A 14,631-nucleotide genomic window follows, 5' to 3' on the forward strand; every position below is an offset into this window, starting at 1 on the left:
ACCGAGCATTCTTTGAAATCGTTTGACGGGGGCGTGTGCACCCGTTCTGAATGATGTTGCAAGGCGTCGAATAGAGAGTGCGCGCTCTGATGAGAGGCACGCTGTCATCTGCACTGAGTCTAGCACTATTCCCAGAAAAGAGATATTCTGGCTGGGGGATAGCACGCTCTTTGCAAAATTGATTCTCAGACCCAGACATTCTAGATGGCTGATAATCCAAGATCTGTGCGTCGTTAACTGACCCTCTGATTGTGCTATGATTAGCCAATCGTCGAGGTAATTCAGTATTCGCACTCCCCGCTGTCTCAGGGGGGAAAGTGCCGCGTCCATACATTTCGTGAATGTACGGGGGGCCAATGATAGGCCGAATGGTAGTACTGTGTACTGGTATGACTGTCCCTCGAAAGCGAATCTCAGAAAAGGCCTGTGATGAGGCGCTATCGGAATGTGAAAGTAAGCGTCTTTCAAATCCATTGATAGAAACCAATCCCCGGGGCGAACTTGCGCGAGGATATGTTTGGTTGTTAACATTCTGAACGAGCGAATCATTAAAGCTTTGTTCAGATGTCTGAGATCTAGGATGAGGCGGAGGCCACCGTCCTTTTTCGGGACGAGAAAATAGCGGCTGTAAAAACCCGCCTCGCTCATAGAGGGAGGAACAGTTTCTATAGCACCCTTCTCTATCAGTTTGAGCACCTCGGTGCATAGAACATGTGACACATCTTTCCTCACTTTCGTCTCGACCACCGCTGAAAAGCGGGGTGGTCTGCGAGCAAATTGAAGTGAGTAACCGTGTTTTATTATGTTCAAAACCCATTTCGGCATGTCTGGGATTTTTTCCCAGGCTTTTGCTCGCACAGATATGGGCTGAATGCTGGCTGGGGGCATGTCGCAGTGACGTATGGGCCCCACCGGCAAATTGCAGAGTGCAGGGGTGCGTGTGAGAGTACAGGCACGCGCGCTATCTCCGAAATGCTTGCAGCATGAGTCGGAGAAATGCTTGAAACTGTATGGACAGAGTTTTCGGGTGGGGGTGCATACATCGTAATAGGCACGCGCGCCACATTCATGAAGCTTCCCGCTTTTAGCGGGGAGTCTCTTGGCTCGCGCATCGCATCTGTGATGTTTGCGACATGAGACAGAGAACTGTTTGAAACTGTATGGGCAGCACTTATGGGTGGGGGTGCATATACTGTAGTAGGCACGCGCACCACTTTCATAAAGTCTTCCGCTCACGGCGGGTTTTTTTTTGGCTATGCATACAGTGTTTGTGTGTAGGGGTGCATGCAGGACAGCAGGCACGCGCGCTACATTTATAGTATTTCCCGCTTTTACTGGGGAAGTGTTTATAACTGTGGGAACAGTGCTTGTGTGTAGTGGTGCATACATGACAATAGGCGCACGATCTACATTTATTGGACGTCCAGCCTGAGCTGGGGAAGTATTTGGCACTGTTTGGACAGTATTGGTATGTGGGAATGCGCACTTTAGTGTGGACATGTGAACCCTTAGTGACACAGGCAGAAAATGACTCTTTTCGTGATTTCTGTGTGTCGCCGTTAAAACGGCGTTTGATTGCAGGTGAGCGAGTTCTGTGACTGGCCCATTGACTGCTGTACAGACATTTCCAACCGCCTGTAAGGGGACTGGGTAATGTTTTACATGTTTTAGAGAGAGTGGTCCGGCCTTTGCGAGACACGTACTCTCTCTTTTTCTTCCTATTGCTAGGAAGACTTACGAGGCTCCGGGTTCAGCACGATTTTGGGCCGAGGACCTCGTTACTCAGGCGGATTTCTTCGGCCAGCGGAACGCGAGCGGCGTCGAGCGTCCGTTTCAGGTCTGCTCTTTGGCTTTTGGGAGACGGGAGGGGCCGCCCTGGCTCGCTGCTGCTGCTGAGGCGGTCTCTGGTGAGACGAGCTGGAGCGCTTGGGCAGGAAGTGACGCATAGCTTGCGAATCCTTCCGGGCCTCAGTGAAGCGTTCATCGAATTCTTTTACCGCTGATCCGAACAGGCCGCTTGGAGCGATAGGCGCGTCAAGGAATGGCGCCTTATCCGCGTCCTTCATCTCCGTTAGCATCAGCCACAGATTGCGCTCAAGGACAGTCAAGTTAGCCATGGCCCGGCCGATGGATTGGGCAGTGGCCTTCGTGGCTCGCAGGGCTACGTCAGTGGCGCTGCGCAGGTCCTTGAAAGCCTCAGGTTCAGGTCCAGACTCGTCCATGGTGCGGAGAAGTTTGGCCTGGTAAACTTGTAAAACCGCCATTGATAGAAGCGCTGACGCAGCTTGGCCGGCGGCGGCGTATGCGCGACCGGCGAGAGCTGAGGTGGATCTGCAGGGCTTCGAGGGATGAGAAGCTTTGGCTTTCCATCCGGCGGTGGAGGGTGGGCACAGATGGTTGGCCACAGCCTCCTCGAGGGGCGGAGTTCCCTCGTAGCCTCTTTCTCTTGCACCGTCCACTGAGGAGAGCGAGGAAGAAAAAGAAGGCTTCAGGCGAGCAGAGTGCGGGGCTTTCCACGACTTCGTGAGTTCGTCGTGCACTTCGGGGAAGAAAGGAGAGGGTCTCTGTCGAGGGGCCTGCCGGCGCCCCTGCAGGAACCACTCGTCCAGCCGGCTGCGGGCGGGTTCTTCCGGAGACCAGACGAGCCCGAGGTCTTCCACGGCTTTGGACAGGATGCGGACGATCTCAGAGTCCATGCTGGTGCCCGTGCTCGTGTCCGCTGATGTCGATGGCGCGGGGTCGAAACTCGAGCCCGGCCAGTCGTCGGATGCAGCGTCAATAGAGAGGCTGTCATCCTTTTCATCGTCGTCCCCTGACGTGCCGAACGAGACGAGACCCACCGCTCTGCTGGAGGGGTGCTGGTCCGCCTTCATAAAATGGACTGGCGGCGGGGAGATCTCAGGTAGCGGTGAAGCACGCAGGGACTGGGCCGGCGTGACGTCACCGAAGTCTACGTGCTCTGGCAGCCTCTGTGAGCGGTGCTTTTTCTTGCGCGGCTTGAACGGAGGGGGCGGCAGCGACGGTGGAAGCAGGCTCGTTTGCAGCGAAAGCGGCAAACTGTATTCTATATATGAATACATAAATTGAATCGCATACCTCTATATAATTATCAAGAAAAATATCAAATAAAAATAGACAAATAAAATTGTCAAAAATACACAATGGCTGGGTTTACTGAAACACTGAGTAGAACATTAGTAGCAGATAAGTAGAATCTACTCAAGGTGCATTTCCCAAAAGCATTGTTATCTCAATAGCACATACATTTGTAATTTAAGCTCTTAATAACACTCATAAATCCATTATGTGCAACTATCTTTCATGCATCTTTCACAGATTGTGTGACATTTAATAAATTGTATTGATATATATTGGTCCTTGGAAAGCCATTGTAACACTTATAATAGATCAGTGCATTGTACACTTTTTCCGAGGATAAACATTGTGTTGAAAATGACCGTTTGGCAGTGTTTCTGCAATATGTTCATCTTGAGAAAACAAACTCCTGGACATAATGGCAGAAGTTTCAGACTTATTTCAGCACCTTTGGACCGGACAGCTCTTATTTTTAGACTATATGAAGTAATCATAACGAGCAATATGTGCTGGCTTGGGAAACTAAAATAACGTACGATGGTATGACCTTAAAGTGTTCGTTGCAATGTTATCAGGAAACCCGGCTCATAATGGAAATTTTACAACTCTGTGACAGAGAGGCCTAATAATTATTTGTGGCACAAGACATTCACCCTCACCTTCTGTTTTAAACATTTGAATTTAAATTGGTAATATTTGAAATCAGATGATAAAATTGGACACAAATTTATAAATAAATCTGGTGCAGACTCTTCCCTTCATAAGAGCTTGTGGGATTCATGGAAAACTCCGGAACAAGTTATGCAAAAATATTAATCTTAATAGTTGCCGTTTAGGTCATTATAGTTAAATGTAATGGAGCCTACTGTTTTTGTGCATGTTTGTGCCATATTTGCAAGGATGATCAATTAGAATGATGATATAATATATATTTATTTTAATTTTTGGAATGTTATCTGGAAGAGGAGAGAGAGAGTGACTTAACCCACCTTTACTTTTTTCCTTTTGTGAACGGAGTGCTTTGTCATGTTTTAGCAATATTTTTTTGAATACCAATGAATCTTTGCTTGTGGTAATAACCACCCCACACTCATAAATCCTCACTATTTGTAATTTTCAGTGAGCATTTTTGACCAGTGTCTTTTTTTCTAATATTTGACAATCCATCATTCTTTCTGACCATTTGTTATGCTCGTGATGGAGCTATATCAGAGAGAATTTTAACCACAAAGCAGACAGGAAAAATGAGCATTAGAGAGAGAAAGCTTAATTCAAAAATAGAAAACACTGAAAACTGTATTAAAGTCCTGGAATTCATTCAAATGAGACAGTAAATCAGTGTCTTTATGATTCCTTGAAGTGTCTATATGTGGTTTAAACATGAGAAATACTGCACTGTACAACACCACTCTTCAGCAATGGTTTATGGGTTGGTTAGGCGTTAACATAACCTTCCATTAGCCTTCAAACAAAATCTCCTTAAAACCATCATTATTTGTTCCTGATGAACTCCTATGATAGTGGAACTGCAGGAAAGGTCAGAGAGAGAGAGGGAGATGATAATGTTTGAGTATGTTTCATATGTAATGTAATCAGATATGTAAAGCCGATATCGCAGAGGTCTTGAGCTAGAGAAAACAAGTCTGACGATCAGACTTTCAGAAAAAACATTCCTCCTGCAAATCCATTCCACTCTGTACTTCTCACATACACCTACATCTCGGGGCCCTGGGCTGCAGCCAAGGTTAGCCCGTGCGAAAGTCCGGACCTAAAACACTACAATAAGCAGTGTGTACTGTATGTTTTTGCAGTTCTCCTGTATGTGAGGAAAGAGTCAGATGAGGTGTTTGATGCTCTGATGCTGCGGACACCCACTCTCAGAGGACTGATGGATGCAGTGAGTGTCTATTCCTATTCCTATAGGGGCATGCTACTCTAAACTACTGAAGTATCAGGGAATTTTGTAAAAAATGGTGTAATAATGCAGCGAGGTGTAAAAATGCAGCGATGCATCAAAATGCATCTGTTTGAGAATCACTGAATCACTGTCATAGCAAATATTTACACCCCTGCTGTTTACAAGCGATGAACCAAGAATAACTGCAAATTCATTTTATAATAATTTTATTATTATTTATTGTAAATGTACTGTAAAATCTGCTATTTTATAATGGGAGTCAATCAGTCGCCTATTTTAAAATGTTTTTTTTTACTACTGGTCACAATTCCGACCACTTACATTTTTACTTGTCCTGTGAGCATAAGTAATATTTGGTAGAGCAGAACATTCTTATAATAAATCAATAATAGACCATTGATTTATTAATAAGTTTGCTTTTTTATACACAGACATAATCTTTAGAGGAGTACAGTGGAATTAAATGGCTCTAGTCATGTGACTACTTGCACCACTCAGATAAATATTTTCACATGAAATCAAGACAATTTGCACTGTTATTAATGTGTAAAATACTTAAGACCCTTACTACATTTCTATCACAATTGTAAGATGAATGTATTTAAGTTGGTGTGTGTTGCACTGACAATGATGTCCTGATGTTCCTGAATATTATTCTCAGTGTTTATAGTATATACTCTATGTTCATGAAAGCCTAGCTCTGATCAATTATTTTGTTTCATCCTAACAGATTTCAGAGAAATATGGCGTGCCCAACGACAGGATGACCAAGATTTACAAGAAGAGCAAAAAAGGGTAATTGATTGAAATCAAAATCTCTAAAACAGTGCTACTCAACTCAAAATACAACTAACCATATAATCATGCATAAATAAGATAGCACAATAAATTGGCTTATCAACTTTTAAAATCGAGAAGAAACATCTGTTGACAACAAAGGCTGTGCGATTGATCCAATCAAACTCTACACTATTTGGTGCACATTTCAGTGCCTAGACAAAAAAGCAGATTCAAACATGGACAGGGTGTGTAACATGCCCTGATTCTAGAAAACCACAAACAAAACTATGCAAGGTGAAAGAAAATAAGACCCAGACTACATTAAATAATGGTTACATTGGATACCGTGTTGGGTCACCACTTGATGACAAGCTGAGAACCACAGATATACAAGTGATAGATAGACAGACAGACAGACAGACAGACAGACAGACAGACAGACAGACAGACAGACAGACAGACAGATAGATAGATAGATAGATAGATAGATAGATAGATAGATAGATAGATAGATAGATAGATAGATAGATAGATGCAAGGCATAGATCAAGCAGGGTCGGAGACAAATAATAAAATGTAATCTGTGTAAAGCAGAAGCTTATGTGCCACACCTCCCGCCATCACCCCTGGAAAATAATCGTCCTTTCTTATCGCGGCTGCTAATGTTTCCAGGGAAAGACCGAACAATAGTGGGGAAAGAGTAGCATAAACTTTACCTATTCAGAGTAAAATAATCTGAAATTAATCCATTTGTTTGTTCCGCTGCTACTGGGTGTCTATAAAGTAACTTAATCCATCCAATGAAAGTATTCCCAAACCTGTACATTTCCAAAATCTTAAAAAGATAATCCAATCCTACCTTATCAAATGCCTTTTCAGCGTCAAGTGAGATGGCAGCGACCGGAGCCTGATCATTCGCAACTTACCACATGATATTGATGAAACGCCTAATGTCATCAGAGGAACTACAGCCCCAAACAAACCCCACCTGATCTATATGTACTGTATAAGAGATGTCATAACTTTACTTAATCGGTTAGCCCGAATTTTTGACAATATTATTTGATAAAACAAACAGAAAAAAGAAAAACATTGCGCATTAACCCCGCAAATGACAGCGCCAACTGCCGTCCATCCCTCCAAACTCAAACAGTCCATGTATGCCTACGAGGACCCCCACGACTAATTTGCTCAAGTCCAGTGTTTCTATACAAATTTTGTGAGACAGAATTACACAGTAAAAATTATCTATAAAACAAACTACAGCCAATAGGCCGGAACAAACTCAAAGAGCATGTAGATTCATCCACAAAACTTGTTACCACTCTGCAAAATAAACTTCAGCCGCAAGGCAGAACCAGCACCAAAAAAAAAACACTCGGTTTCCTCAAACAGTCAAGTGAATGATCAGTGAGCCGGTTCATTCGGCTGCAATGTGAGTATCACAAAAATTACTCTATTGACTTTATGAAGGACATCGCTTGCTGTGGGCATGTGAATGTTTTACAGCCCTAATTAGCATCTATTCTCAATTTGGAATATCAGTGCAAAAGGGGCATTCCATTGAAAAAAAGTTTCTTGCATTCCTTGAATTGATCACGTTTCTCTCTTGTCAAATTCGCAACGTCTGGGAACAAGAATATTATGTGTTTTTTCCCAGAAAGCCTTCCTTTACTCCTCGCCTCGTATAACACAAGATCTTTATAGAATGATCTCAGAAGTTTGGCCAGAATTGATCGGGACCTTTCTCCCTCAGGGGATCTCCGCACTGGAGATTAATCTTAATCTTAATCCACTGCTCTATATTTTTTCCTCATCTGGAAAGATATTCAAATGTAATAGTGGATTTTTTCTTTTGCTCTTGGAGCAAATAGGTAAGTGAAAATAATATTTGCCGTGATCTCCCATTAACCCTTGTCGAAGTTTACCCTGCAAATGTTTGCTTCTGTGTTCCAAAACCCGGAGTGTGAAAAAGGTCTGTCAAGTAGATATGGCAGGCAGTGTGTGTTTGTTTACATTAGAATTTTTTGACAGTTGGGGTTTGAATTAATAAGCATTATGTTAGCCCATTTGAACATTCTGTCAGTGTAAAGGCCGTTGCACACTGAGTCCGAAATTCGCATCCGAAATTTTCGCACGTTAAAAAAAAAATTCGACCTCACGTTATTTCAATCACGCTTGCACACTGCCTCCGAAACTTTCGATCCGTAATAAAAAATTCGGATCGGGTTCGATTTTCTGCGTTTTCGCATCCACAGCCAGCATTTTGAGAGGTTTTTGACAAATCGGAGCCACCGTACAAGTGACCGGCAAAATCCAGAATGGCGTCTGACAAGTTGATACACTTCGTCTCGCAGCACAAAGTACTGTATGAAAAACAAAATGCGGATTACAAAAACACTGAATATGCGCAGTCCTTTCAGTTTCGGTTTTCAATTCGATCAAGTGTATGTTCTCTCGATCGGAATAGAAAAGGAATAAACCTCCCCTTTCAATCAGATCGAAATTTCGGATCGATTTAGGTGTGATTGAGCAGCCAATTCGATTACTATTGTATTATTAGGGTACAAAATATAACCTGTATACAGCTGATCTGTCTGCCCAGCTGTGTGTGTGTGTGTGTGTGTGTGTGATAGCTACCTTAGACATACTGCCAGTCTCTGTTCAGGATCGATTGGCAATTTGTAGTCTTCTTTTTAATGTGTGGCTCCAGTATCGCTAGCAAAGCATCAAACTTTTCCACAGACATTCTGATTCTGAGGTAAATTTTGAATCGCTCGGGATAATTTCGCAACTCCTTGATAAGGAGCTGAAACTCTCCTTCCTCTCGGCGCAATCTCAGGATTGGATGGACCCAATATTTCCTCTTTCTTTTTCTCTTTTAAAGAAGAGAGAGGGCAACAAAATCATCCTCACTGCTTGACGAATCCATTTTGTATTTTTTGCGTTTTTTTCCGCAAAGGTTTAATAAATACGCATCGGACTCAGTGTGCAAGGTTTCTGTGCGTGACGAATTTTTAGGCTGATGAACACGAAAAAACGCATACGAAAATTTCGGACTCAGTGTGCAATGGCCTTAAGTCTGTGATTTTTCATATATTTGATCATATGTTGTGCGAAAACCGTTATTCTGATCAGTTAGAAAATATATAGCAATGCGAATCAGAACAGTCATAAGGTCTGTACCAAATTTGGTAGATGTATCTTGAAAGCTGTAGGAGACGTTTGGCCTTGGTTTAGGGATTTGAGAAAAACACTTAACAAAGTCTGTAGAAAGAAGAGTATGTTGGCATTCTCAGGCCAGCATAATCAATGAACATTCAACGCATTTACGTACATGCGTGTTCTTATGCTTAATACGTCGACAACATGTGTGGTCATGTAAACACATTAAATGGTGTTCCTTTATCGGTGCAAGAATGTAAATGGTGTAAGAATAAACCAATCCACACTGGTAGGCCTGCACACTGGCGCTTTAAGTTTTCAAGAAAAAGTATGCCAAAATTGTCATACTCCCTTAAAGATATTATTGAAATAAGTGTACTGAGTAGGGTTGTGTGGTATACCGTTACTAACAAAATATTGCAATAACAAAACATTTAAAATGGTATGAAATCGTCTTGTTGTTAATTTCGGTACCATATTAAAGTATGCTGCCAATAGCAAACTGTAATGTAATGTGAGAGTTTTGAGATGAAATCAAAGACCATTTGAAAATAATAATAAAAAAGCCTAAATATGACCAAGTGTGATCATTAAACAGCAGAAGGATTTCATTTAATGAAATAAAATAGTCACATGCGCTGCACGCCACAGTATGAATAAGAGGCACCGCTCTGCCCTGTTATCTCTTCAGACACACACACACTACTAATGCTTGATTTTTATGCAGTGTGTCCAATAGTATCCATCTGCAGAGCCACAGATCAGTGTGTTGAGTTTATAAATGGTTGTGAACTCTCAAATTAACAATTTCGCTGTTGCAGTTTGGACATTTCAGATCACGAGTCATGGGAAGCTTGATATAACAAACACTTCACATACAGGAAGAACTTCAAATATCTTTCATAATAAAAGTTCAGCTGAAATGAGAGCTCTGGTCTGATGATTGCATGAAATTGAATACATTCATTTGTGGCAAATTCAACACTTCAGTCTCATGAAAGCTTCAGAATGCTAAAATTGCTTACAGTACCTTTAATACTGTACCTTAACTGGCATTCTTACTTGCTCTATGCATGCCTCTTCAAAGTTTGTCGTCAAAAACAGAGGTTAATGCGATTATTTCAAATAGAGGAAATGTGGATTTCTTGCTTTGTCAGATTTTTTTTTTAAATACAGATTTTTGGGTGTAATCAGCATATTGATGTGCATATAAATGAGCTCAATGAGTCATTTATGAGTTTGTTCTCTCCAACGCAGGATCTTGGTGAACATGGATGATAATATCATCGAACACTACTCTAATGAGGACACATTTATCCTGAGTATCGAGAACAATGCAGATGCCTACAAAATCACATTGACAGAAATATAAACATCACTGCATGAATTTCTAACGTTGAGTATGCTTAAGCTACAAGACTTGTTACTTGTACTCCAACCATCAGTCTGGTCATCATTCATCATCGGCTGTTCACAAATTGAATTCAAATGGCCAAAAGTTGGCATACCTCATTTTCAAAAACTTCATGCATGATTTTTTTAGTGGTCAGTAAATTTCAGTGGGTCCCAAAAGTGTCCTGTGGGTAAACGGTCCAGAAGCATGTGGTTGTTTTTCATTATTCTGCTGTTGATTAAACTATTGCTAGTGGTAACAGAATTTTAATCTTAAAGGTGCTATATGTAAGAGTGACAACAAGTGTTTGAAATGGGTACTGAGCCCCAGACTCAAAGCTCATGTAGGTTGCCAGAACGTTGACATGCAAATTTGCCAATTCAGCATCCGTTTTAAATGATTTCTGAGCTTTAAGCTGTCTCCATCTTACAAAGGCATCTCCAATATTTATCCTTGTTTTACTACACCTCTGGTCATGGTGGTTTTTAGACGGATGGCGAGGCTTTTTATGTCGGTTGTAACTCTGATCCAGTTCGTTTGCTGGCTTCCATGGCTGCAGCACGCAGGGTTGTTTGTCTGCAAACTTGTTCAAATCTGGCAACCCGCGATGTGAAATACTATTGGCGAGTGGGCAGTGGGCGGGATCACACAGTCCAAAACATATACAGAAATTCCGGCCCGGAATGGAAACTACAAAGTAGAATATACTGGCTGTAGCATTGTTATCGGAGAAGCCAGTATTTCAACTTAGCATGTTTCCTAATTCTCTAATGACATATTATGGTCATTTTTATGATTTAGTACACTAAAAATATTACATATAGCACCTTTAACTTTTAAGGATAAAAGTACATGATAATTCACATTTCACTTAGTTTCTGAACTGTGCCATCCTAAGGATTTCACTGGAGTGGAAGAAAAGGACGTAAAAATATTATTGCGATAATGTGTATTATACATTGTTTGTAATGTGTGTTTTCCATTGGAATTATAATGCTGGAATACATTTGCATGCAGCACAAATACAAATCTGAGTCTTTGTTACCTGCAGAGCTATTGATCTGTGAAAAGTGTCCAATACTGTAAATATGTTTTTTTATTGGTTTGTTATTATTATTATCATTCTTATTATTGTTATTTTCAACTTGGTAGATATCATTTTGATGAGACTATGTGTGCCATTTCAAGTTTTTATGTTCAGTAGTGCAAAGGAGGATGTGTATGAATTATGTTTAACTGTACAGTACCTCGATATCAGAAAATACATAAAATGACACAATCAAAATACAGAAGGTATAGCTCAGATCCATTTCAACCATGATTTATGTGTTGCACTCGTATTTTTTATGTGAAATATTTTTTAAAGGTCCATTGGTTTCAAATGTAAATGCAGTTTGAGATTTCACAAATTTGACAAGGAATGAGTGCCTCTCACAGTTTTTGCCATTATTTTACTAATAACTATGCAATCTTACAACCCAGTTCATTTCTAGTTTATATGTACACTATATTTGCATGTTAATGTAGTCCAAATTCAGACAAAAATTGAACGTCTTCCATGAGAAATTATGTAAAGGGCACTTTGGAAAAGAAAATGTAATTTATGTGTAAATAAATTAGTCATTTTTATCATTTAAAAGTGTACATACATTTGTCTTTCTTTGGTGTAGACCAGTGTTGGGGAGCATTTAACTAGAAGTAGTGACGTTACTACCAAACATATCGTGAATTGGTTCCAGAGGAAGGTAGTAACGCACTACATTTACTCTGTGACATTTGCTTGAGTAACTTTTTGGTATGTTTTATGGTGGGTACTTTTCTCTCTTACTCATGATTTTTTTTTACATTTTTTTACTTTTAAATCATTACAATGGGTAGCATTCCTGTCATTACATTACTGCTTTTAATTTAATAATTGCTAATAAATATGTAATTTATTGAGATTTTTTAATGGGTCTCTTAAGACTGCGAAACTTCACAGCTGTGTGTGAGCATTTCTGCTCGTGCAAGGCTGGTGCGTTCACAGCATTTGACAGATGCGGGCAGCTTTGTCTTATGGACAACATAACTTCCTGCTTACATACACAGAGATAAGGTGCAATTTACCCTTAGTGTGCAGATCTAATAATCTCAGTTCTTTGGACACTTACCATGCTGGAACTATAATTAATTAAATTAATGCTGGACGTAAACATTTGTGAAATAACAACAGAAGGAATGAATAGAGCATGATCTTGCTTCGGTTTATAATTAAACATTATATATATAACTTGGGACTGAATGACATTGTTCACCATAATTATTACTAGAAAATGTTTTCCAGACTTCTCTTCTGATTGACAGATTCGTCCAAATCTGAGAAGCATCCTAAAAGTGATAGTTCAGCCTTTAATTAATATTATATCATAATTTCCACACCCTCATGTTCCAGCAACCCTGTGATCCCTTCTGTATTCTGTGGAACCCAAAATATTTTAGACAGAATGTTAGAGACTGACATTCTCAGTCACCATTCCCTTTCAAAATATGGAGGGAAAACAATATGCAGTGAAAGTAAATGATGATTAAGGTCAGCTAACATCCCCTTAAAGGAATACATTTTCCAAAATTGAAAACTCTAACATCATTTACTCACCCTCATGCCATTATTTATTTTATTTTTTCCATTTTCTGCTGAACAGAAAGATTTTTAAAAGAATATCTCAGCTCTGTTCAATATTTAAATCCATTTTTACTAATAAATCTCCACTTTCACATTCTTGTGTTTTGGTGATTCAATTCTTTGTGCATATCACCACCTACTGGGCAGGGAGGAGAATTAATAGTAATAAAAGGACTTTATATATTAGAAAGTTTTATATATATAATCAATATGAGGTTTCTCACCCACACCAATCATATTGCTTCTGAAAATGAGTCATGTGAATAACTTTTCATGTGAATGCTACCTGTGTGTGCTTTTTGGAGCTTCGAAGTTCAAACCATTCACTTGCATTGTGTGGACCTACAGAGCTGAAATATTCTAAAAATATTTCCAAAATCTTCATTTGTGTTCTGCTGAATAAAGAAGTTACATCTGGGATGGCATGAGGATGAGAAAATGATGAGAGCATTTACATTTTTTGGGGAACTATCCCTTTAATTTGATGCATAGAAGAAAGAAGTCACATGGGTTTGGAACAAAATGGTGGTGAATGATGACAATTTCCATTATTAACAATAATATTAATAGTATTATTATTATTAATCATTCTGTAATGCATGTTATATGTGAAAGTAAATACTTTCTTACTCTTACTCAAGTAATTTTTTTACATTATTAGTTTTACTTCTACTTGAGTAATGAATTTTTTATGTAATTGTACTTAAATTGAGTAAAGTGTTTGGCTACTCTACCCACTGCTGATTGGTTCTTTTGGACAGTTCATGTAAATGAACTAGTTCACTTAAATTATTCACCGATTCACTTGAGCCCCACTCAGTCTTAAAGGGACTTTACCTTCTTTTTTAAAGTGAAATATTTAGTTAATTGCTGCTGTTTATCGCTATATTTCGATCCAGTCATATAAAATAGGGTGTTTTCTAATTAATTAGAGTGTATTAAATATTATTCTAAGGTCAGTTTTATGCTGTCACCCTACTTGTGTAACCCTCATGAAAATGATCATGATTTTACTCTGGTATTATTGTAGTGCATGGTAAATTTTGTGGTTACTTAGTTTTGACTACAAAAAACATGGTCAAATTATGTTAAACCATGGTTCATTTTCATAAGGGAATGTCATCCTATTTAACTATCTATCAGGTGATATTATTGAATTCAGCAGAATTCAATAATATCATGCCATTGTTATACACTCACTGAGCACTTTATTAGGAACACTATACTCAAACCAGCCAGTCTGGCATCAACAATCATTCCACATTCAAAATAGCTGAGATCACATTTTTTCCCCATTCTGGTGGTTGATGTGACCAGTAACTGAAGCTCCTGACCCGTATCTGCATGATTTTATGCAATGCACTGCTGCCACATGATTGACTGATTAGATAATCACATGAATAAGTAGATGTACATTAGCCTAATAAAGTTCTCAGTGAACGTATCTAAAAATATACTAGTCAGGCTCAGTGTAGCTTGACTGTCGTTTAGCTATTTTAATTCAAGAGTAGATCATAGCTTGGGAAACTAGTTGCATTGTAGCTTTCCAAACACTGGTGCAGACAGGAGGTAATTAATGGTCAACCATGACAGAGAAGCAGTATATTTTCTTTAAAA

At 39.8% G+C, this 14,631-nt stretch overlaps 1 protein-coding gene across 1 annotated transcript in view; it reads left to right on the forward strand.

Moving 5' to 3' along the window:
* LOC127650010 (grainyhead-like protein 2 homolog) overlaps positions 1-12,024 on the forward strand; it is a 43,513-nt gene extending 31,489 nt beyond the window's left edge. Inside the window, exons 14-16 of the mRNA XM_052135114.1 lie at positions 4,908-4,993; positions 5,745-5,809; positions 10,217-12,024. Coding sequence (XP_051991074.1) covers positions 4,908-4,993; positions 5,745-5,809; positions 10,217-10,331 — 266 coding nt within the window. The 3' untranslated portion in view covers positions 10,332-12,024. The remainder of the gene's footprint in view (positions 1-4,907; positions 4,994-5,744; positions 5,810-10,216) is intronic.
* Positions 12,025-14,631: the final 2,607 nt, after the last annotated feature.

This window comes from Xyrauchen texanus, chromosome 10, assembly GCF_025860055.1.
Source record: "Xyrauchen texanus isolate HMW12.3.18 chromosome 10, RBS_HiC_50CHRs, whole genome shotgun sequence".
Classification (NCBI taxonomy): Eukaryota; Metazoa; Chordata; class Actinopteri; order Cypriniformes; family Catostomidae; genus Xyrauchen; species Xyrauchen texanus.